Genomic DNA, 26,422 nt, shown 5'->3' with positions numbered 1-26,422 from the left:
TTAACCTTGTTGATTGCTGCTTTTATGCTCACCTTTTTATGATTTTTATCTGTCTATTATGTCTTTACCTTGTGGCACTTTAAGATTTGCTTCAAATGTAAAATGTGTTACAAATAAAAAGTGTTGTTGTTGTTATTGTTGTTGTTATTTAGATTGTAATTTGATTATATGTTGTTCTGTAAAAAGTGGTTCCCAATAAAAAAAATATTAGAAATTAATAATACATGTCAATAGAGGCTGTTTTCTCAAAAAAAAGATTTTCTCATACCCTGAGCCAGAAATCTCCACTTCAGTAGCACTTACACACACCAACGTTTTATTCCTATCTGTATATTCTGATGGTTTTTATAGAGGGGTTTGTTCATATATCTTTCATAACCTGTAATAAAACAATTTATCCCAAAAAAAATAATTTTTTTATGGTGATGTAAAGAGATATCCATAATTCTCTCAGTAAAAACCTTTGTCTCTAATATGTCAACAAAACAAAGCAATAATTTTGAACCTGGTTCTATCCAATGTTATCCAGATTTCTGTTTGCGAAATGTATGCAAATTAGCCCATATTTAATTAGAGAATTTCTAATTTGCATTTAAACATAGTAGTGTAGTGTCTTGCCTCAACTGATGTAAATATACAACCTGAACATATAAATGCAGGGAATAGCTGTAATGCTGTCTTTTTTCTGTTACAATCCCTTAAAGCCTCATGGGAGGTGTCATTCTTAAATGCTTGCTAAATAATGACTCACAATAAAAACAAAGATGATCATGTGGCAGTGAACTGTGCAACTTTAAGTATGGCATTGTTACACGTTCACGTTACATGCTTTACTCAGCCATGGGGTCATCACCTACAATTTCACTAAGATGTCGTGTTAATTCAAAGAAAACGTGATTAAAATTTTATGCAGGGCTCTCTCTTTTTCACAGTGTTTGTTCTCACTTTATGTTCGCCTCTGCACTTTGAAAGGCGTCTGAATAATTCTGCTCACTTTGAAGAGTTCTCCTCAGGGGGGATTTAACGTGCCTGCTGCTTTTCAGTGATATTCATTTCATCTTCTTTTCTTCATCTACTGGCATTGTTCTTGTCAAATATTCTTTTTCTTTGTTTGTCCCATGCGTTGTACACCCCACTCATCTCTGCCTCTATGTCCTCTACAATATTTTCATCTTCAGAACCTTTTTGTTTTATCAGACATTATACAAAACCGTACAATGGATAAACTTGACTTCACTTTCCTGTAGAACTCAGACATGCCAGATTTGGATTGTTAATGTAATTTCTGCATGCTACTGTGCAGAACAGAAATAAAAAAAACAGCCACATACTGTATATTGTTGTGAACCAACAGTGTGGATTTGTGCATTTTATATCAAATAAATTGGACTACTCCAAATTCTTTCTCTCTCCTTGGGAGAAAGAAAAGGAGGGGTGAGATATCAACTCAACAGACAGCCGAAGCGACTCCAAGGAAGAGGTGAAAGGTTTCTCTCCCTAAGTGCTGTTTCTGGGCAGTCTGATCGTAAAACTGGCCACCTTTGGCAGCAGCCGTGATAAGCCTCGGCAACTGACTGTTAAAATGACAAAGGAACACTGACTAGAGATTAGTGTTTTCCTGAACAGCCTATCAAATCTCTTCGTAAGAGAGGGCAGGAAATCCTAAACTGCCCCCACCCACACACAAATAACCATGGCAACTGACTTTGCTTTTTGTTTAATTACCCCACATCAAAGGATATTCTCCTCTTCACGCCCAGGTGTGAGGAACTCCAGGACACCCAGGGACAGCCCTAAATTCCTTTGTGTAAACAGAGTACTGTCTCCTCAAGACTCAAAAATTACCTTGTTTAATTATATTTTTCAGTTACTCAACTAGGTCTCCCCATTCCATTTTAGTAGTTATGTTACCATGTTGTTGTTGTTGCTATTTGTTATTGAAAAGAATCTAAATAAGTTAATTTTGCAGTGTTGTAATTTTCAGCAAGGTCACCTGACTTTATTCATTTTATTTGTAACCAATGCTTTGTTCACAATACTTTCTGACACCTCCTTTAGAAATGATTTTTTTGATTTTTTTGATTTAAGGTTAAAAATGACTAAATTCCCCAGCTCCTGAGAAGATTGTTTTAGGATTAATCAGAGCTATCGTCATGTAACCCAAGCTCCCCCAAGTGGACAAAATAAGTATTACATGCCATCGTCTGAAATGCCGTTAATGTATAAATGTCACTCGGTATTTATCATGTCCAATAATCTGATGCCATTCGTGTGTCTTGCTTATATTCTCTAAGAACGTGTAACCGCCAATATATCCAGAAAGCTAGTTAAATTCTTTCCCTCTGATTCTGAAATGCTAACCTCAAAGTTGAACTACTGACAATTGTTTTCCCTTTTATCGAGTGCTTAAAACTAAGAACGGAACAACCATTTGGCAATTAAGGTTTGATTGTGGGAAGATATTTGATTACAATACACGCAAATAGTTTTGATTAAAAATTAAAAGTCAAAGAAAGACAGTCTCTCGGGAAACCGGAGACAAGCCCTCCCTCAAGGAAACAAAGGACTGCCCTCTGGGAACCACGCCCCAACAGACAAAACAGCGACACACGCACTTGTTTGCTGGCTCTTGTCCTCTGTTTGTTCCTGGCTCTCCAACTGCACTTCGACACACGCCCAGCGTGCCCCTCTCCCAGCAACGCCCCAAGCAGCTCGACCCGGCGCAACAAAGCCCTTTGTTCGTTTTCAAGCCACATGCGAAGTGCCGCAACATTGATTTTTCCCTCGTTCCCAGCAACTTTACTTGTTGTTTTATTTTCTTTGGTTTTTGTTTTGTTAAAAGTTATCAGTCCATTAAGTTACACTAGTTTTAATTCAAGAATGACCAAGGTCTTTTTAAGCCTTATCCGTCGAACTAACTTCCTCTGATCCCTCCTCGGACCCTACCACATGGGCCCGCCAGCAGTAACAAAGGACGACCAAACTGCTAACTCGAGCCAGGGTTGGCCCCCACTGCAAGTTTCTTCACTAAGCCAACAAAAGACGGACCTCCGGAGCAATTCCCTGGCAGAGAAAGCGGCCGGCCAACGGTTTTAAGCTGTCCTATCCGAGAACGCACGGATCTCTGCCAGTGTGAGGCCGTTGACCAGCACCCGGCTGGGAGAAGCGACACACAGTGAGACCAAAACCCTGCATTCTGTGATCAGTGATGTCCCATAGTTGTTAATAGATTATCTTTAACTCTTAAAACTCATAGGTTGCGTTCATTAGCTGCCCGTATGAGTCAAATACTCCCACAATAGAAACCCACATTCTCATTGTTTAGCCATTGTTTATTTCTTTGATGTATTTAACCGCATTTTTATATTCACCTTAGTTAGTTAATAAATTCCACTGTAATCAAGGAATTGTGTGTGTATTGCCTGTCTCCAAGTCCCTGCCATGAGAATTTACCCCATTGAAATGAGATTGACTGACTGATTTAAGATGGTTGAGCGATTGTTAACTAACTGATCCCTAGTGAATAATTATTAGCCATACTCAGGGAATCCCGAGACCCTGGGCGAACGGAATATCAGGTGGTGCCCCACGAGAGATTTATGAATTAATATTTTCTGAATATTAAAATTCATAATTTGGTATTAATTCTCAGAAATTTATTAAAACAATGTAGACATGCTACAATATAATGTGTAATGAATCATTTTTACCCCTCCATGTACGTTCGTGTAACTTACAATTGTGCCGTACAGTATCTGACAGGTACCCCAAAGCAGCATTTTCCCCTTTTAGTCCCAAATCACGTATGATGAAGATGAATGGCATGTGATGTTTATAAGCACTGGCTGGCTAGCTGGTCTAATCCTGGATCACCACACCAGGCAGTTGTTACAGAGGCTCTTCTCCCTTCACAAGAATGAGAAAATCTAATTTAAACCAGGTGTGTGATTAAGTAAATGATATCGCAATTGCAATATCAGTCAAAATATCAGTCATATCAGTCAAAATAAATGCATGAGATATTTTTTCAAAATTGTTCAGCCCTAATGTGCATCTATAATAATATAGTAAGGGTTATCCAACCCTATTCCCAGACAGATCGTTAACGGATGAACGGATGATCCTGCTCCAGAAATGCAGCATCAGGTCGCTGAAACTGAACATTCTTGAAAACCCGAGAGGTGAACATTTTAAGAAACTCTGGTTGCAGTGTTGTCGTGTAGACAGTAAAACCAGAGTTTTTGCCTTGCGACGTCAGAGTGCGTGTCGTTATCTGCTGTGAGATTGTGCGCCATTGCCTGCTTTGTTCATTAGGTTTGGATTGGCCAACATGGCTTTATGATTAGGGTCATATTGTCGTCTGGTGGTTTAGCATGCTCTTGACTGCGCTTGATGGGGTGTTTTTGCATTTTCATGTAGACAGATATAAACTCCGGTTATAAAAATACCTGTGTCCCGCACCCTATTGTTTGTAATATGATTAGAGTATGGTATGAAGTTAGAGGGTACATGAAAATAGATGATTCTTTATCCCAGTTTAGCCCCATTTGGGGCAACACATTATTCAAACCAGGCACAAAGGACCCAGGATTCAGGCTGTGGGTTGAAAAAAGATTAAGCAAAATTAGTGATCTTTTTGTGGAGGGAACGTTGATGTCGTTTGAGCAGGTATCTACTAAGTATAATATTCCAAGAAAACATTTCTTTTAATATTTACAGAACCAATCATTACACCTGCCAGTACTTTCTTCTTTGGAGAAATTAATTACAAAGAAATGCAACAACAAAGGATTAATATCGTTTTTTTACAATTGGCTTGCATCAGGGTCTAATGAATCAACAACACCGAAACTTGAATTATGGAAGGTGGGATTGAGAGAGGAGATATCTGAGGATGAATGGAGAAAAGTCTGTACAAACTCTCAGAGACAGTCAGGTAATGTTAGTTTAAAACTACTTCAATATAACTGGTTGATGCAGACTTACATAACTCCTGTCAAACTAAATAGGTTTAATAAAAATGTCCCCGGGTTGTGTTGGGATGGGGAATGACTGTCGAACTGTAATAGTGTTTCTTTGCAGTTTTGTATTTTCAAAATTAATAAATACATTGTTCAAAAATATATATATATACCTGTGTCCATGTGGACTAGTTAGGCAACTGTAACACTTGGTGAAGGTGAGCGAAAGATCGTGGTTACAGTAAAAATAATTTAGATTCAATGTCTGATTTACTCGCGCTGTCACATAGAGTTCAACTTTGGTGAATGATGGCACGAGAATTTGTGCCGCTGACCGATAGCAAACCGTCTTGACTGTGGTGCTGACCTTTGAAGCAACCTTTGAGAGACATACAGTGAAAAATGGAAGAAGTTATCATATTAGCTGTGTCGAAGCACACCCTTTCACATAACCCTGCTCTGCTGAAGAGTATCTGTTGCACAAAAGAGATATACTGTAGCATGGTTTGCAGGAATGGATGTTCCAAATGCATGCTTTTGAATTTGTTTTGTTAACTTATTGTCCGGTTAGAGGCTAACAGCACAAGTAATCACTATATCACCAAGCTTCCAGTACCACCTAATTTGCCACTGTACTGTTTCCTGCTGACAGAAGTATAAAAAATCTTTCTTTCTTTCTTTCTTTCTTTCTCATAATAGCTGAATAACGCACCCAACACTTTATTTCCCAACTATAAAATGATGTTCAACTTTAATGATTGCTGTGGAGAAGTTGGTCTTATTTAACAACAATATTCCAAACTGTTCATGAAATAAAGTAGACTGGCTCTTTGAGAAATGGTTTGACAGCTTGAGTTATGGGGACAATCTTGAATAATTCATTATAAAACTGAATTAGGTACGACGTTCACTGTACTGAGATCATTATAGTCCATACATAAATGAATCTGGAAGACTGGCGCACTCAGTTTGAAGAATGTGAGCAATATAAGAGAATGAGTAGGGATAGACAGAGTGTGGTTGTGTGTGTGTGTCTGTGTGTGTGGGGGGGGGGAGGCAGGGAGGGGGAGGGAGGGGGAGAGAGGGGGAGAGGGAGAGAGGGAGGAATAGAGACAGGTGAGAGAGAGGGAGGAATAGAGACAGGTGAAAGAGAGAAATTGCATGAAGATTAACTGGAGACAATGAAATTTAATAGTTCATGCATGAATAAAGCATGTGCAGTGTAATGCACTTGCCAAAACTACTCGAAGCAACACTCAGGCAAGAAGTACAAGCTGCCTTTCAGTGCTAAATTTCAAAATTTTATAAAAACATATGAATCACAACAATACATCTGACAGAATTATGTCCTATTTGAAGTGATATATTGCTCATTAAAGCTTGGGAGGAACTGGTCAATATAAACTTAAGTGGTGGTGGGGGTTTTTGCTTTTGTTTTAAGTTAGCAAACAAAAGAAGGATGAAAAACGCCAAAAAACGCAATATCAACACAAATAACAACTAGAACTACAAGCAGTTATAAGAGGGGTCAAAGCCTCCTGGCGCAAGCCGCCCCCCTGGCCCCGCAGAGGGTGCACACGGGGGGCCCGTGGAGAACAAATGAGCAGAGTTATAAATTAAAGGGGCTTGCGGTTATGGGCTTTACGTTATCGCACAGAGGCATGTGTTATACCATCCGAATTGGCAGAATCCCCCAAACACGTAGACATAAGGTTTATGAATGTGCAATGTAGTGGTGCGTAGTTATGACGATAAATGTCCTTTGGTTATGGAGATATAAAATGCATGTAAGACAATGGGATTTTTTATCTGCAATAACAGCGCCACCTATGTGCTTATTTGGGTCAACTTTGGTGCGTGTAGTAAGGGGACCATGCTGAAGAATTCGGCTGTGGTTTCATTTCAATGTTACTTGTGGTTATAGAGGAACAATTTTTTTGTATTAAATAGTGCCACCTAGGGGCTAGTTGCACCAATTGTTTTTGCCCAAGCCCACAGGGGGGTGTCCCACATTACTGGTCCAAATTTGGTGTCGATCGGCTATTCCAAACCGAAGATATAACCTCACTTCCTGTTAGTAGCGTTTTTCGCAAACATTTAATTGTTAACCTATAATTTTGCCAATTTTAGTCGGATCAAAATTTCCTCTACAAGCTTTGATCAGCTTGGTCCAGAGATTATCCGTGCCAAGTTTGGTGTCGATTGGACTTGCGGCTTTGGAGGAGTTAATTAAAATAGGTTTTTCAGTTTTCGCAATTTTGCGGAAATAAAATTATAGCCGGAAATAGGCGTGGCCAATACCAGGAGATTCAGCTCGATTCCCCAAACGCGTGGATATAAGGTTTTTGATATGTGCCTTCGTGAGCGGGAGTTCATGTTGGTTCAACATGTTGACCTTGCTTATAGCGCCCACTACAGGTAGAAGTGTGCAGAAGTGCAGTATTAGAATTAGTGGCGGAAGAATAAAAATAATAAAAACGATAACAATTCCAATAGGAGGTGCATTCGCAGGTTCCCTTGCCCTGGTCCCTTGGACCCCTAATAACTTTCAACATTAATATAAGAATGATTTGACATTTTGGGAGGCACGTGCATGTGCATGTTTGATACTTCCTGCGAATATTAACCAACCAATCTTATTTCCATACTGTACATACATTGTGTTACCACCTTATTTTGAAAACCTCACACGAACAAAGTTCCCAAAGTCAAACGCAATTTAATAAATTATATTGCATGAGGTGCTCGAATCGCGTACCATTAAGACTTCATAGACTCTCAGGTAAGACTCTCATACTGCTACACTTTCTTTGTAAAGTGAGAAAATGACATATATATACATATGACATACATATAGGCTTGAATATGTGTGCACTCAAAATTTAGGTGCCTCTAGCTTGACCGTGTTCTCAACCAGCTCACTTGACAGCAGTTCTGTGTCTGTGTATGCTGCAACTGAAACAAAGTAAGTCGCCAGATGCAACTTAAAAGAGATATAAGAATTTATGTTGCATTTTATAATTTAATTAATGAAACATTTCTTATGTATTTTTTGGGCATTTCATAGGAGGTTCATTTATTTACTGAGCATTTTTTAATTTCTGTATTCATTTTCGATTGTGGCAGACTCGGTCCTCCACAGACATGAGTTTTGCTTAATGACTGAAAGATTATGAATATATTTCTTTCATATTACTTGCAGTATTATTCTGTAGTCTTAAGATGCAGAAACAAGCAAGATAAATAAGTAAATGCCACTCCAACATTATTGTTAATGCTCAATCCATCATGGCTGCCAATGTGTCAGAGGAAGTTTATGATTCTGTCTCCAAGTGTCATATGTCCATAGTGTCCAATATGTCAAATTTTGTGGAGTAGCTTTTTGCTGGTGAGCTTCTTCACCAAATTTGTAACCATAAGAACAACAGACCACTGTGGGACTTGAGATGCTACGGGCGTGAGGCCGTGTTACTCAAAAATAGCCAGATGGATTTGTGGCGACAACAGCAACAGCGGTGTTGTATCCTTGTTGTCAGCTTCACCAGGTGTGTTAAATATATGTAGGAATGGCCGTAATAACATCTGATCATTCAAGCTGCTCTGTGAGGCAGCAGAGGAAGGAAGCTGTCCACGATTTTGAACATAAGAACGATGCAGCCGGTGATTTTGAAGAGCGTGACAGAATATAATAGGATTTGATGAATCACTCAAAAAATGGGTTTGTACTTTTGAGATGATTAACTGGTAGAATAGAGGAATATATTAATATTTAAGAGCAGTGAGCCAATTTTGCATAAAAACAAGGGTAGTGATTTTATATTCTGGGCCTCATTGAAGCTTTCAGAGGAGTGTTAAAGAAACAGAACCACACCATTTTTGGAACTGGCTGCAGGGATTTTCTCCATTAAGCCACAAAATTGTGTTGGATGGGGTTAAGGTCAAGGCTCTGCAAAGCCCAGTCAAGTTCTTCCAGACCAAACGGGGAAAACTTTTCTTTATTGATCTGGCTTTGTGTATGAGGGCACTATCATGTTGAAACAGGAAACAGCAAGCTTGTTTCACTTATTCACGTATTTAACCTGACATTTTGTTCCATGTAAGCTGATTTCTCTATAGGAGGGGGCTTCTTTTGTTTTGATTTATCACCATGTTGTTGCTGCAGCCCTAACCAGCGAGTGAAGCACCTGTTTACAAATGTCATTTACAGCCGACACAGCAGCTGCGGTTTATATTCAGGGTATCTCACTAAAATGCATTGTGTGCCTCAAATCTGCATTGTTTTCAGCCATCTTTGCTAGCTAGCTTCTCGCTTGCCTTTGCTTTACTTTGTTTGTTGTTCCACCAAATGGAACTGCATGTTTTTCACAGTGGCTATATTCAGACTGCAGGCCATAATGCTCATTTCCGATTTTTTTCCCCAGATCTGATTTTTTTTTGTTTGACAGTTCACATTATTGTTTAAATGTGGCCCATATAAGACTCCAGTGTGAACGGTCCATAGCCTGAAAGTGACCTGCACGCGCAGAAGAATAAAACAACGTCACACGCAGCACGTAATAAAGCAGCAGCAACAGAGGTTAGCTTTGGTTAGCTCTACTTAGCTCATACTTGCTAACCCTCCCATTTCTCACGGGAGATTCCCGTATTTCATTGCCCTCTCCCGAATTATGACAAATGTTTACAACTTTCTGTCCTTTCCATGACATTTATTACTGTTGATTTGCGCCGTTCAACGCATCTGCCCCACAACTGTCTCTCGGACACTCGCTCCACTGAGTCTGCTTGGATATTATCACTGAGCAGTGAAGGTAGAGAAGAAAGAGAGCCACATGTATAATTATGGCCTTTGAGGACCTTTTTCATTCACCGCGGCTCAGTCTGGCAGGGGAACAGCTGCTCTACAGTGACATTAAAGTTGCATCAATTCCGACCTGAGTGTCCAGAATGAGGTCACATTTAAAAAGATTGAATCTGTATCGGATTTGGACTACATATGAAAGTGTCCCAAATCCGGACTGGAGAAGTTCAGATTCCATGTGATTTGGCCTGTTCACACTGTTATAAAAAATCGGATCTGAGTCACATGTGAGCGAAAAAATCGGATTTGGGTCATTTAGTTTGAACGTAGCCATTGACTGAAGCAAACATTGCTCCACAGCGCTACTTGTGGTAGCCAATTTAATATTTTTCATGATTTCATGATTATTTTTGCTGAGTTATTTTTGTAAGTTATATATATATATATATATTATATATCTCCATTCTTAACACCCAACTAGCTCTGAATTGCTCGGTTGTTTTGCATGCTGGGAAATAGGCTAGGAAAGGGCCTTTCCCACACAGTTAGAAGCACACTATTGTTTAAATGATCATTTTATGCTTTAGCATTAAGAGTTTTGTTGGGAACAAAGGGGCTTAGCCCAAACCATGAAAAACAGCTCCAGATCAAAAGTACACAACGTGGGGAAATGGGCTGATATAAAATATCAAGTAAATATGTTAATTATAATATCACTACAATGCTGAGTATGTTTATATGATGACACCACATAACTACATTATCACTGAGCAGTGCACTTATCTATATCTATACTATATCATGAAAATATGATGCAGCACCAAGAGCATCTAACAAGGCCTAAATCCTTTCTTTGCATCTGAATTTTTCTGCTTCTACACTGTGTGCAAGATTACACATTATGTGTATGTACTGGTCAGCACATACTTATATGAACACTTTCTTCCCAATGTGATCTGGTTTCAGAGACACAGTTCTGTGCTCCATCATTTTCCTTCTGCTGTGGCCTTATGCTGTGATCCTATTTTCCTTTGTTCTATCCATTTTCTGCACATTCCCCAGGCAATAGTCAGACCTGTCACATCCACACTACAATTCAGGTGTAATAACGTGCAAGCTGAACTACAAAACCACTCAAACTCAGCCCCTGAGCAGCTTAGGGAACCCCGATAAACCCTGGTACTGATAACACTGACAGCGACAGTCCGCCACAATTCATTCACCACAAAGCACAGTGTAATCCAAACACACACAAACACACACACGCCACACGTTTTTTATAGCATTTTGTTGACTTGCATTCATTCCCTAGAGGCTTATACCTTAAATTGGACCATAACTAATGCAGGCCCAATCAAAATATCAAATACTGTATATTGAAAACTATGTGCACAGCAAAATTCTCAATTTGTAATGCTTCCTCTGGGGTACTATGCATTAAATGGAGGACATATTTGTCAGTTTACAATGACAAGAATTTTGCAGTATTTACATACACATAACAAAGCACACTCATTGTTATGATGGTTCTGCCGGATAAACTTCACATACTACGCATCTTGCTTTTTTTTTTTTACTTAGTGTAAAATGTAAAGGTCAAAAACACTCACCTTCTTCGTAATTAGTATGTGGGACTGAACTGCAACTGAATCAGTCACAATGTTGGAATAAATTCTGAATCTGAATTTCATCTCAACAATAACATGTAAAATCATGTCAAAAAAAAAACAAGCAGCATGGTCCCAATACACTTTCCAAAAAATTCACAGGATCAAATACAAGAGTAAAAACGTGAAAGCGTGATAGATAAAAAGATAAAATAGACAAAATAAAACAATGACATTGTAAATATGTCAAGAATTAATAAATAAAAAAGATTAAACAGCTACATTTCAGGGTTATTAAAAGGTGCTTGACCCAACACGAATTCTAGGGGAGGCTGTGGTGACGTGAGAACAAGTAGGTTTTCAGTCTCTAACATACTGTGGAAGGTCATTCCATAAATAGGGGGCACAGTAGGCAAAAGCACTGTAGCAAGCTGATTTTTTGTTACACAGAGGTTTGACCGGGAGACCAGCATTGAGAGAGCGAAGACGGCAAGTCGGTTGTATATTGTGTAATTAGCTCAGCTAGGTGGGATGGTGCATGTCTATGCAGTACCTTATGAGTTAAAATCCTAAAGACTTTGGTGATCATGTGACTTTTCCTCTAGCAAGAATTGGTATGGGAGCATGGGAGACACAATTATGTCCCTTTTAGGATGAATTCGCTGTCCAAAACTTTGGTTTATGACTAAATCCTCTCAAAAATAATCACAGTCCCATCAGCCTCAGCTTTACTTTGTGCTTAGTGCTAATTAGCAAATGTTAGCATGCTAAAATAAGATGGTCAACATGGTAAACACTATACCTTCTATACATCTGCATGTTAACATTTTCATTATGAGCATGTTAGCATGTTAATGTCAGAATTTAGCTCAGGACAGCTCAATTGCCCTAATGTTCTCCATTTGATATATCACTCTGCAATCAAATCCATTTTATTATTCATTACTATTATTATGGCAATATATTTATAATAAATGTATTTATTCAATACTAGCTGTCTATCCTTCATTTATAATATCAGTTAATTTTGGTTGAGAAAAAACAATGAAAGCAAGAGTCCGTGCCAAAGAAATGAAAGAGAGAGCTGGCAAACAAACAAAGAGATGAACATGGCAGCAAGATGATTGATTCCTGAGTGCAGGATTATTAGTTAAACCAGCCCCTTTCCTTAACCTTAAATGAACACCGATTCACTCACTTTCAAGACTTTTCTTTTCTTACTAGAGCATGAAGATGAGTCTAAGCCCATTCGAAACGACTGACCTCCAGTAATCAATATGCACAAATACACTTACAGATTTTGATAAAGGCATTAATTTGTTCTCTTCTAACAAGAGCTTGCATACCCCAATGCTGCAACTGACTGAATGTTTGTTTTGATCACTAATTAATGATTTAACTAATTTTCAGTAATGAAATTGCTGAATCCAATGTGACTATGAGTGGCTTTTTCACTTGATGATTAAATACCTTTAGGGTTTTTAGACAAACTGAGCAATTTGAAGACATCCATGTGGGCTCTTGAAATGTATAATGAGTACTTCTCATAATTATTTTCCATTTTTATTTTATTTTATTTTATTTTACCTGAGGAGACGGATTCATCTTCTCAGTGCCATGATTGTCTGTACAAATGTCATCAAATGTCTTCAAATTATCATTGAGATATTACCAGAGCACCACATTGATGCTGACTGGCCAGCAATGCCAGTGATTAATTGAAATATGCAACCTTTGTAAATATGTATAGTGTATTGAGATATCTCTGGACTCTACAGCTTTTTACTGCAATGTGAGGAGGAAAAAACTAGATAGAATGCCCCGGAGGTCTCCCTGGTTATCATGCTGCATTAATGCCGGTTTCAGTCAAAACAGACATTTCCTGTATTCTGTGCAAGAAAGAATGACAAATAAAAACCAGCAAAACATTTTGGAGCTCACAGAGGTTTGGTCACAGTGCCGTCCTGGATGCTTCAGACTTGGAATTTCTGAAGCTGCACTGTTTTATTCATAGAGGGATGATGTAATTTGGCATCACAAATCTTTCCTAGTCCATGTTTTGGCACATGGAGGCCTCAGAAACTCTTCAAAAACAAAGAGGATTGTTTTGTTGGCAGCACCCTATAGACAGCAGCATGTACAGTCATACCTTTATTTGGTTGGAGAAGCTCATTAAAATTCCCCTACTGCGTTTTAACCACAGGCCTGCTGGAGGTTAGTAGCAAGACCTAAACATCATGCATCATTCCAGAATTCATTTTCTCACACGTTTTCCAAGCAAGAGGAAGTGCTGGTGATCACATGTCATCATTCATCTCCCAGCATAAGTCTCATTCATTCACTGGTTCAGATTATGAGTAATACCAAGTAGACAAACAAGTAAAAGCTAATACTTTGACTAATGAACAATCGTGATCGACCAAAAGAGCTGTGTGTCTAACGATCTCCTTCAGCCGGCCTGTATAATGAAGCTGCTGCAAAAGTGATCTGATAGAGGGAAGTGCAATCAGTTCCACTGTCAGATTAGAGTAGATCTGATCGCTGTTGACACAAAATAAAAATCTCTGATTCAATTAATGCTATCTAATGAAACTTTGCCTTCAGGGGACAAACAAGAGACATCAAATTCCTGCAGATGTCACTGAATATCATCAGATGACTGATAATGACATGTAGCCCCTTGTAGCAGGAATGCTGCAGTAATTTACACAAATTAAATATATGTTCTGTATTTACTGTAATTTACATCTTAAAAGAATAGACAGATGCTGCTCTGAGTCCTTGTACACTGTAGTCTTCATACCTCCGTTTGTTGCACATTCTTGCCTGTTACTTTGCGCCTTCAGGACCTTTAGGACTCTTATGTAACAGTGTTAAGCTATAACTGCAGTTTGCATATTGATTGACAGTGATTTCTGTATAGGTTTATATGGGCTTAATGCACAGACTGATGTGTAGTGTTTTGCAATACATTTTGTTTGAAAATGTCTGAATAATAATTATAGGTTGGATAAAAATCTATTTAACTGTGACAGTGTAATTAAATAATGTAATGAACCTCCTGCTCTGTGTGATTTTTAATGTAGTTCAGGTGCCACATTTACTTTATGAATGGATCTGTGTTGTCTTTAGTAGCTGATGTAACGGTTTGAAATGTTTTCTTCCTGTAGCGCCAGATTCAAAATCTAATTTCAGGAAGTTTTGTGTTTATATTGTGCAAATTCCTGATTTAATAGCAAATCAAGTTTGTATTCCAGCACAAAAAAACTGTGCACACGACACAGAAAGTGGGAGGCGTGGGGGGTTAAGAGGGACCTGGCAGCTCATTTTTGACCCTAGCTGGCCATGACAACGGAAGTATGAAATCTAGAGTAAAGGCTGTGGCATATATATTTCACAATGAATTGATTTGCAACCTTTTGTTGGTAACTCAAACCACTGCCTTTGAATGGTAATTAAAACACTGAATCATAGCATTAATTAACAGTGAGTCAGTACATTACAGCTCAATGTGTAGACACAGTCAGCAAACCACACATGCTTTGTAAAAGTGGTGCCCACATTTTGAATAAGGAAGATGTATGTCATCTAAACCATGCAAAATCAAATCCAATGAATGTCTTGGTTGACTTCACACCATCTGCATTTCTTGTGCATAGCCTATAACAAAAGTAGCCTATGTTATTTATTTTTGCATCTGGCTCTATAAGAACCATGTGGTTAGTTCATCTTTAAACATGGGTGCTCAGGTAGGTGCTTCATGTATTCTTAATGTTATTATTACATTAGTCGTTAATAAAAGTATCAGCATGCTTATGGTCTCTTTGTGTCTTCAAGTGTCCTCAATCCTCATTAAGCACTTTGGAGGACTTTGTATTCTCAGAGTTTAAATATTGTTCAGTAATCTGAATTAGTGAACAGTTCAGAGTAAATAAACTGCTTGAAACATCCATTGCGCACCATATAATTACGGGATTAGTGCTTTTTCACAGATGAGAAATGTACTCACGGGTCCCATCGAAACGGGTGGCGATAGTATCCAAGAAGGTGTTTTGTGGCGCGATCAGACCCCGCATCACCGGCATCCGAGAGCGTGTCGAGCCGCGTCTCTCCCGCCGCTCCGAGCCATGGCTCTCGGCGGCGGTGGACACGAAGCCCGGCAGGAACCTGGACGTGCCCCCCGGCGCTCCTCCCAACCCCTGGAGGAGGGCGCCGAGCCGAGACAAGCGGGACTCCACGGTCCAAAACTGACCACTGACCACCGTGCAGGTGATCAACGGCTAAGAGGAGGAGAGAAGAGCGGCTGGAGGGGAGAGGGTGATGGATGGATGGAGGGATGGAGGAACCACAGCGAGGATGGTCACATTTACGCACGGGTATAGCCTACTGCAATGTTATCCTCTCCTCCTCCTTTTCCCTCTCTCTTTCTCTCTTACACAAACACTTGTTTCTCTCTTTCTCTGTCCATTCGCTCTTTCCTTTTTTCTCTCTTTCCTCTGCCAGCACACCAACCTCTCTTTGAAATTCAGTCTCTAGTCAACTCTCCTCCTTTCATGTCCTGGTGAATGCCTGTTTCAGGCAGGTTAAATGAAAGTGTTCTATTGTATTTATTCGGGGTATTACTTACCTATAATTTAAAATCTCCAGCACAATCTGCTTCACAGTTGGAGCTGCAATCTGAATAATTTAGTAAGAATGGACAAATGATTCAAACATTTCTCTTTGTGGATTTATTATTATGTATATGTGATTTTTTCACAAGTGAAATTTACATGTGCTATTTTGTAAGCGATGTAATTCAGATTTTACATTTTACATTATGCATACACTATAGTAGTTGGCAGAATGCTTTTATGCAAAACTGACAGTACAAACTGGAGAAAAGGGTGCCAATTTTAAACCACATGCTGAGGCTGTCTGCAGCTACTTGGACTTGTAAGTTCACTGTGAATTGGAGGAAAACGCTTATTTTACATATGCTGATGTCTGTCTCTTCAAGCTGTCACGAGTCATTCAAGCACAAAAATTGGTTAGAAAAACATTGAGCACATATGTTTCCACACTGAAAATCCTGAGGCCTCAGGATTGCCAGCAGTGGAAAGTAAATATATGTCTACTTAACTGCATTTTAAAGGGAAACATAGTACTTTGTCCTCCACTACATGTATGTTACATCTGTAGTTAGTTGATACTTTGCAGATTAAGACAAACATGATCATCTTATAAAATATGATGCTTTGTTACGGATTAAACTACCCAAAAGTACGTAAAGTACTAAAACATATCTTTACCATGAAAAGTTATATTAAAATACTGCATTCACAGTAAAGCCTCAGTAATAAGAATCCAGAAATATGACATAACAGTCTGACAGGGGCTATTCTGCTGCCTGTTGAGTGCTTCTTCACTTGATACTTAAAGTACATTTAGCTGCAGATACTGCTATAATTTATTATTTTGATTGCAGGACATTTGTTTTTAAGATGCTTCGTATTTATTCCACAACAGATAATTCCAGGTTATTTAGAGATTTTTGCTACAGGCGTCTGGTTTGTTTAAGATTAACCACCACTGTCAAAAAAATATGAATTTAGTAAAAGAAATCAATGCAATTGAGTCAACAATTAATTCAAGCTTGTAAAACAGAGAGAGATCACTGCTTCTAGAAAAGCAGGCTCACTGTAGGAAAAGGACCGGAAGCCCAGGGCTAGAATCTGCAGATAAAACTAAGCTAAGTTAAGCCATCCACACCTGGCAGTGAAACACGTTCAGTGGTGAGCTCCTCGCTAAACCATTGGTGTCAATCAAATGAGGCCATACAAGGAGGATGAAGGAGGAGTGGCAAAAGGGTTGCAGTGGACCATGTGCAGGGGCAAATGACTGGTAGTTCTAACAAAATAGGATTTATGCACTTTGGTCATGATGTTAAAAGACAAACCATGACCACACGGTCCTATTCACTAACACTGAGGTACAGACAATGAGGAGTATTAGTAAGCCAACAGTGCCTTCTACAGGTTATGAAGCTCAAGTGAAGCGACTTTTATAGTGTTGTTAGGGGCAATAGTGAGTAATGTCACTTGGTCCTCATGGTCAGACCAGAGCCACTGCAGGGGGATGGCCTTGGGGAACATATGGAGGGGAAGTAAGTGGAATGAACATGATTTATATAAGGAAACAAAAAAACAAGAGCCTGCTGATGCTATCGTGCTGCCTTGGATCCTTTCTTTTATTTGCAACTGTGGCATCCAAAGGGACAAGAGGAGATAATTTGTCAGCCAATGCCTGAAAATACTTTACATCCAACTTGAGAGAAACATATGAATTTAGCTACTGGTCTAAATAAAGTATTTCATAATACATTACAGTGCTGCACTAAAATATAATACAGTATGTTTTTCAGGACTGAAACATGAGGGGAATCATCATAGGAATTGGGGAATGGGTCTTGGTGTGTATGAGATGTTTGCTCCTTCCAGCAGAGACACCCCCAGTCAAAACAACACTCCTCACATTATTAATATTATTTGGTATTATTGCTGGATTTCCAAGGAACACACTCATTTTTTGGCACCGTCAGTGCTAGTCCAGTATTGAGCAAGATCTAAATAAACTGTAGGATAGCTATATAACTACATACTACAATACAGATGCATTTCAAGGTTTTTGCTACATTGAAACTTGGGAAATTGTTTATAAAGCTTTCAAAAAATGTATTCATTCAGTAGTCTGATGCCTTCATCAACTTTTTAGTCTTGACTTAAAAGTATGCTTTACTTACATTGCTCTTTTGCTAAAATATTCATTGATAGACCAAGACAGACAGAAGAAACTGAAGAAAACATATTCCCCTGAGGTGTCAATAATATGACATACTCACATGATTTTAGTCTTAACCATTCAGGATGCACATCCACTATTATACAAGTGTTTGATGCAAATGGATGGCCCATTATATTCTGTGACCAAATCTAAAAGTATGCACTGAATACAATATTTCGCTTCATTTAAAGCTTACTTTGCAGAGACATTATCAAAATTTGAAGTGGCTGTCTAGATCGAAATTTGGCTCAAAGTAATATAAAATCAGTTGTAAAATTAAGAGTTAGACAAGAGACGATTCGTTTTTGCAACATTAGTGATGTGTCTTTAGGGATGGTGATGTTGGTCAGTCAGTCTAACAATTTGATCCAGGCTGAAATATTGGATAGTTCGCAATTAAGTTTGATATTCATGGTCCACAGAGGGTGAACCCTAATAACCTTGGTTAAGAGCTTGATCAGTCCTGTGGTTTATGACTAAATACCTGCAAAACTAATTGCATGACCATCAAGCTATACCGTGTTCATTGCTAATACGCAAATATTGGCATGCTGACACAATAAACAAACATGGTGAACATGAACAATTTACCTGCTTACCATGTTAACATGGTCATTGTGCAGCCTCTCAGAGCTGTTAGCATGGCTGTACACACTTGATTCATTGATGGAGTATACATTGAAGTTGTTCAGAGCCATACACTTACATACAGCTGTGCTATCTGGTTTACATTAAGTGGTTTAATTTGCCCAGGCTTTGACATAGCTATCTAAGAGCGCTGAAAATTTTCATAGGGACTACATCTTTGTATTAAAATACTTTTGAAGAAAACTGAAGTTTGTGGATTATCAACATTATCGGGGACATTGTTCCAAATACATGGTGGAATTTTTCAAATGCAGTTTTTCTATGCTATATGCACCACAAACAAAGGGAATCTCAGAGACTTATATAGGCTATCAAAACAAGTTTCATAAACCAAAAACTATATGTACATGCCTGGGCACCACCAGAAGTAAGTGATAAAATGTTTTCCATAGGCAGTATGATTTTTTTGTAAGTGGACCTTGTGATCACATGATTTTGCTTTTTTAATTGATAAGTGAGCCTGATGATGCACACACTTGCAGAAAAGGTTAAAATAAATACCCCAAAAGCCTTGGAAACAGCAGTTGACACAACAGTCTTGCCACAGGGTTTATTAGAAGAGTACCCATGAAAGCCCAGAAGTTATAGGTTTTGTCCAAAGCTGAGTTTTTATTTTCACTTTTTTTTTTTTTTATATATGCACCAAACCTTTACTTAATTTTCGGGTCATGCATGTGTGTGCGGCTGTATCGGTCAGCATCTAATCTCGCATACTACTGGACCCACCCTAATATCACAAATTAAAAAAAAAAAACTAATTACCTATATTTTATGATCCACTAAAGCTAGGCACTGTCATGAATATGTGGTTGCAAAGGTTGGTGGACCCAAATGCAGGACACAGATTCAGCAGATGAAGTTCAAAGATTTAATTAAACAAAAGGCAAGCGCACTTACTACAGAGTGGCTTATTCCAGGTAAACCAAAAATAAACGAGTCCAAATTAAACAAGGTAATCCAACAGAAATCCAAACAGAGTACAGATCCAGGACAGGCAGGGCAGAACACAGAACAGAGCAAAACTACACGACATGAGACAGAGCAATAAACAAGCTACAATGACCGGACAGGGAATGAACAGAAACACCAAATATATCTACACAGGGACTAACAAGCAGGGCAGGAGCAACACAGGTGACCGGGATCAGGGCTAATGAGACAGAGAGACAGCAGGGGAAAACAGAGAGGCAGGCAAGCAGAGTGATAACTGGGAGAACAGACATAACCTAGGTTACTGGACACTAAACACCGAACCAAAATGCAGAGCTAAATCTAAGATACATGACAGACAGGTACAAAGTGAGCTTAACAGAACCTGCGAATGAACAATGAAATACACAAGGCTAAACAGAGAACACAAGACAAGGAACAAAACTCCAAAACAGAAAACATGGACCAACTGTTACACAGACCAGGGTAGGGAACAGAGACAGAGCTAACCAGGAACCAGGACAACACTCAACAAGGATCTGAACGGAAATAAGGACAACACCAAACACCAGTAAACACTAGCTGACAGATAATAACTAGGTGAATAATAACCCAGACTAAATAACAGATACCAAACTCACAGTGAACTAAACTCAACAGAACAGAACTAAAAAGTGACAGGCCTGAAACCCAAAACACAGACTAAATGACAGATACAGAAAAGACTAAAAATAACAAAACTGACTGAAACTAACTAAACAGAGCAGAGGAGAGCAGACACGCCCACAGTGTGACAGGCATGATACTAGATGGTATAAATGTCCATTTTTGTTATCTTCGCTGCCATCTTGACTATAAGGGACAATTGTTTGTTTGGGAGGGGAGGGGGAAGTTGGGAGGTTTTTTTTTTTTTTACGTGTGCTGTATTCCAACAAAATATTCAATATAAATAAAAATTTGAATTTTTCATGTTTTTTATGTTTCTTATTAAGTTTAGGCGAACCCAGGAGGCTGGATTACTATACCACTGCATTACTATATGCATTTTAAAGAAAGACTATAATATGCAAAAAAACTTTGCATACATCTATATAAGAAAACTTACTACACCATAAAATAAAACTTTCTCCCCTTATTTCCCCTTCTCTCATGCATACACAGCCTGTCCTGTTCCCCACCCACATGGCCCCAGACACACCTGGCTGAGATCTGCACTTTACTGATTCCACATGTTGTTTGTAGATTCGATGAACTGATCCTTTAATAATTCTTTTGCAGTTCATCTATGTCACCAGCAGATGTCGGTGCAGGATCAGTTCCAGCTTCAGCATCTCTAGAGTGACGTAATGCATAAAAGTCTGAATGAAGACCAGGAGCATTTCCCCAGAAGTGTCACTGTTAATACAAGAGCTACATTTTCCTTCTGTTGCAGCATGTTTTTTTTTCTGTAAGTTTCAATTGCATTGCTTGGTTGAAAAAAAGGGGGGGAAACAGAACAATTAACTGATTACAGACTCTGGGAAACAGTGTAGTGTTTATTAATAAATCAGAACATCCATTACAGCAAGGATGAGATAGGGAGGAAAAGATTATTGTTACACAGCATTTTGTTTAATATTTTCTGATTTGTTTTCTCATTTACATTCACCTTAAATAAAACAACCCGAAAAATCCTCTTGGTTGACCTGATGTCCATACCAAGCCTGTCACATGTATATGTTTGCAGCATCCTGACAACCCTGTTTATTAATTTATAAAGCTTTCAGGGTTTAAGAGAAAGTAGAAACATGCAAAATACATAAATAAAAACTGTGTTCTATGAACAGACATAGGTGGGCCATATAATAAAAAAAAGCTATGACCACAAAGCAACTATACTTTAACAAAATAGCCTATTTAAACTTTCTTCCGGTTAAAACCATAATTTCTTATACTACTACTACTACTACTACTACTACTACTACTACTAATAATAATAATAATAATAATAAATCTTATTTATAGAGTAGTTTTAGAAACAAAGTGACAACGTTTAAGGGCTGGTAATGAGGCAAATAACATCAGACAGTTAAAAATTAAACAAAATAAAATGGAATAAAATAGCCTACCCAACAATAATATTTGTTATAAATACTAATAATATATATAAAACAGCAGCCTGCTCGCATTAATAAAAGGCTTAACTCTCTTCATAATAGCTCACAACATTAACTATTTATCAGTTTCCAAACTTCCATATTTTTGACAGCCCTGAAGGTGTCGTCATGCAGCTCGCGGTGAAAACATAACGGGCTCTGTGCTGGTGTTCATCAACATTTCCGCTGTCATCTGTCTTCAATGAAACACTTCAACAGCCACATAACGCTGTCACAGAAAGCTGCATTAAAGCGTAAACCAATTGATCGGGAGCGCGCGTTGAACGGGAGCGCCATTGGCTGAGCATCTGGTGCGCGTCTCTGCCTCTCTCTCTCTCTCTCTCTCTCTCTCTCTCTCTCTCTCTCTCATTCCGAGCGCTCGCGCCCGTTGCGGATGCGTGCGACGGCGGGACGGTCTCGCGCCCCGCTGTCCCTGCCTGTTCCCCCGTCTTTCTCTCCATCACCGAAACGGAAGATTAACCACAAACACAACAATGGGAGGATTTAACGTGCACCAGCTCCATTTTATTTAAATTCAAAGCGACGTGTTTGGGGCTTTATTCCCCGCGAAAATGGCGACGGGGGCAGGCTGGCAGCCTCCGTACAACATCTCGACTAGCAGCACCAAATATACCCCCTCACCAACGTCCAGCATGTTTTACGACGGGAGTTTGACGCTGGAATACAGTCAAGACCTGCATCTGAAGATGAGCAAGAAGATAGCACAACTCACCAAGGTGTGTTGGTGTGAATGAGTGTCGCAGGAAGTCATTGAGAGCAGGTCTGGGATGTGGATGTAGTGGTGCTGTAGTGGACTGTGATGGTGTGGGATGGGTGGTATTTGTAAGCATGCTGATATAGAAGAATGTGGTGGTATTTTATGGTGTTTTATACATGGGATTTGGTGCAGGTCAGGAGGTTTGATGTTGGTGTTGTGTTGCTGTTTTGTAGCAGCTTTGGAGATATGTCACTGCTCTGCATCCCTGCAGGGTTCATAGGTTACCATTAAAGGCTACATTAGTAGTTAGTGCTGGTTATTTATCAGTTGTGTTCAGCAAGTGATTTCTGTTTAGATTTACCTAAAAAGAGTTTGTATTGACCTATTATGCTGTGCTCACTACTCTGTGCAGGCTGGTATTTACTGTACTCAGGTTGTATTTCATGAGCGATAACACTCCAGATGCCTTGAGGAATTTTTTGCTGCTGTAAATGTACCCTCTGCCACACCGCCGTTTTAACCTGTGCATGTTTTTCTGCCACCACAGGGCTGCCATTGCCACTGAAGGGCTTAGGGAAGTTATATAATCTTGGAGGGATGCAGGGGTTTTGGCAGAGCTGCTTCTTTGTAGTCCACCTGAATCCAGTGTACACAGGGATACTATGTCGTTCTGTAGTAGAAAATTTAAGGTGGCAGCTACGTTTACACCCTCCATTGGCTTTTGTCTAAGTGGAAGGGTGGATAAAATGTAAATAAAGCAGTTTCTACGATCATGCTGCACAAGGGGAGACAAAAGCAGGGAGTAGAGGACAGAAGATTTTATATAACAGGCATGGTGATACTATCCCAGTACAGAATTAGACACTGTGTATAGTAGGAAAAGCTGTACAAATACACACAAAATTTGGATATGCAGGATTACAATGCAGCTGTGTCAGTGGTTGATTAAGATTATCTGAAGTGGTGGAGAGCTTGGCAAGACAATGGCGGTGGAATTAATGTCCACAAACAACAGATTTAACACTTTACAGGCAGCCCAAGAATGTGTTGTTGATCCAGTAGGTTCACTGTGACTTCTCTGTGTGGAGTAAGTACCTTCTCCTCATGTTTAAGAGGATTTTTCTGTTCCTCGAAGCAAAGAAATGCAGGTGAAGTGAACTCCAGATTGACTGCCGTTTGTCTGTTCGTGTGTGTCAGTCCTGTGATGGACCTGACAAGCTGTCCGGTGTATGCTCATGTATTTCATGAGCCTGAACAGAATAAGCAGGGGGTATAAATTGTATGGATGGATGATTGGAAGCCACAATTATCGATTCTAAAAGATTCAATAAAGAACGTCCAAGAGGTTCTCAGTTAGATTCAGGTCTGTGGAACATGATGGCCAGTCAATGGCATCACTGCCTTTGTCATCCAGGAGTGTTTGGTCACAAACATGCACATCATTAGCCCGCTGGAGGTTATTTTGTAGGGCTCTGGCTCCGGTTCCTCCCCTCACAAAGGAGCAGATACTGGTCCTGCTGCTGGGTTGATGCCCTTCCACGTTCCACCAACAAATTCTTCTCTCTCGCCGTGGACTACGGTGCATATTTATTCCGAAATAAGGTCCCGCGGTGGTCCACTGGAAGTGGAGGGACTTAGGCTCTCTGTAGTTTATTCCTGTCACTTCAATTGCACTGTGCAGCTGTTTGACAGTGGACGTTGACAGCTCTTGATAAACTAGCGGGACCTCACGTATCCAAACACGTTCCATGTGATTTATAAGGTGTTCATTTTGTAACGTTGACCACATATTTGAAATTTAAATGAACTTAATTGATGATAAACTTGCATACATTCAGGGACACACTAACATTTGTGGTACAAAAATCACAACAGCTGTGTGTTTGGCTCATATCCTCTGCCATCTCCATTGGCTGATGTGATACTCTTTTCTGAGCATCACAGACAACATTATTTGTATTTTCTCTATCAGAGAGACTCAGTATGTGCCCTTGTTCTCGCCTGCTGTGTTTGTGTCTGAGGTTGGGATGCTCAGGGAGGAAGGTGTGTGCTGAGTGTCCTTGGAGCGCCGGAGCAGCACAAAAAGAAAGAATGAACAGATGCAAAGTGCTTTTCACACCATGACTGCGAGGACAAACTAAACACACTGTTTTCTTCAGCTAGGCTAATTGGTAACAGAGACTGTGTTGCCACTTCATGGCTTCTCTGGTAAAAGAAAACAGCAGACTAAAAGCTCCAATGTCCAGGGATCCCGTTAAGACTACAGCACCGCCGAGAATAAGATTTCAATTCATCCTTTAATTAGTGAATATGATGGTAATCCTCTGAAAATGATGAGAACAGAGCGCAAGGTTTTGTTGGAGCCAAAAGCTGCAGTTGTTCTACTCCAGACATTCACAACCTCCTTTATTCTGTAGTTCATCAATAGTGATCGACTGTACAAAATGTCCTTTAGCCTCAGAAACGTCCCTCCTGGGTGCCCTATTGTAATTTTTCACCATCATTACGCATTCTTTCTTCACAGAGCAGATCTATATTTGACGTGATGATAAAATGACTCTAAATAACTGCAAATCCAGTTGGTAATTGGCCTTTTGATGGACATTTTCTATTGGTCAGTCATTAGTCCACCCATGTAATGGTAGATAGAGTGCAGTTTGATTTGCTTGATCAATACACTAGCCTACTGGTTGGGAAGAACACAAGATGAATTGACTCTGATGATACGTTTTTAATGAGATTACCTTAATCTTTATCTGTATTATCTTTTTTTTTTTTATGTTCAACGCAAGAGAATTGTCATGATTGTAAAGAATTTATCTCATTCTGGTGACCAGGGTTGCATGATAACACATCTTTGATATTATTATTGATCCCTCTACCCATTAGATAATGATTTTTTAATAAGTACGGTTGTATAGCTGCATGGAAGCCCTGCATCTATTCTGCTTGGCATCATCATTGTCCATCTGAAAAGCATAAAAAAGCTTGAAAAACCCCATCACTTTATAACTTTGCATAGTAGGACAAACAACACGAAAAACGCCAACAAGCAGTTTTTGGTTTCCCAGAAGTGTGAACCACTTTGATCACTGCAGGGATGGGCTGGGGGGTATTATGGGTGTCAGTGTTTTCCAAAATTACCTATAAAACAATTAAACTTTTTGCTAGTGCTAGAGTAAAAGTAAGGAGATCACCAAAGTGGTTAGGATTCATCTTCTGGGAAACATGAGTATCTGTACAAAATTTAATGGCAATCCATCTAAAAGCTATATTAGTCTGGACTGAAGTAGTGGATTGACAGACCAGCATTGTATGGGATCTGGTATTGAAGTACTTTGTGCACTAAACTGTCCACCGTGAAATCCTTTAAAGAGGTTTTACGGTAGTTTTGCACACACAAGAGGTTGCCTGTCAGTTTCTGTCTGCTCTCCTACAGGTCATGTGAAAAGAAGAAGCTCGGGGAAACCATATGCTTTTTAAGGTAGCATATTGTAGTTTTCACCCTCCTCATTCCAATCGAGATGCCAATAGAGCAAAAAAAACTGCGGTACACCTTGAAGACTCATGGTGAGAAGAAGTGATGACTGTCGTGTCGGTGTCAGCTGGGTTTCCAACATTGATTGAGTAGCTGTCGGCTGTTGTGTTGTCTCCTGGCTTGGTTTGATTGGAGCCTCGGGCCTGAAAACGTTCCTGTGAAACCATCAGCAGAAAAGAGAGGGAGATGCTTTTTGCTGTCACTCTCTTCGTTATCTTTTATTATAAAAGCTGTCATATCGAGACACATGCACGCTCTGCTTCAC

General features: G+C 39.4%; 2 protein-coding genes across 5 annotated transcripts in view; one reads left to right on the top strand and one right to left on the bottom strand.

The window, feature by feature from the left end:
• The window catches only part of LOC119903497 (potassium voltage-gated channel subfamily H member 8-like), a 42,997-nt gene extending 27,206 nt beyond the window's left edge, over nucleotides 1–15,791 (bottom strand). The window contains 1 exon segment of the mRNA XM_038719720.1: nucleotides 15,376–15,791. Coding sequence (XP_038575648.1) covers nucleotides 15,376–15,451 — 76 coding nt within the window. The 5' untranslated portion in view covers nucleotides 15,452–15,791.
• A 6,499-nt stretch (nucleotides 15,792–22,290) lies between these two features.
• Nucleotides 22,291–26,422, top strand: part of LOC119903464 (protein FAM184A-like) — a 64,879-nt gene continuing 60,747 nt past the window's right edge. For 3 of the 4 annotated variants that reach the window (XM_038719696.1, XM_038719703.1, XM_038719679.1), the window contains exon 1: nucleotides 22,291–22,638. In XM_038719696.1, coding sequence (XP_038575624.1) covers nucleotides 22,474–22,638 — 165 coding nt within the window. In that variant the 5' untranslated portion in view covers nucleotides 22,291–22,473. The remainder of the gene's footprint in view (nucleotides 22,639–26,422) is intronic. The other variant, XM_038719688.1, reaches the window with a different exon arrangement.

This window comes from Micropterus salmoides, unplaced genomic scaffold (genome assembly GCF_014851395.1).
Source record: "Micropterus salmoides isolate LMB-PRFRI ecotype aquatic unplaced genomic scaffold, ASM1485139v1 Ms_hic_scaffold_1, whole genome shotgun sequence".
NCBI classification, from domain to species: domain Eukaryota; kingdom Metazoa; phylum Chordata; class Actinopteri; order Centrarchiformes; family Centrarchidae; genus Micropterus; species Micropterus salmoides.
The sequence above is the reverse complement of the archived record's forward strand: the minus strand, read 5'-3'. Positions and strand labels throughout refer to the sequence as shown.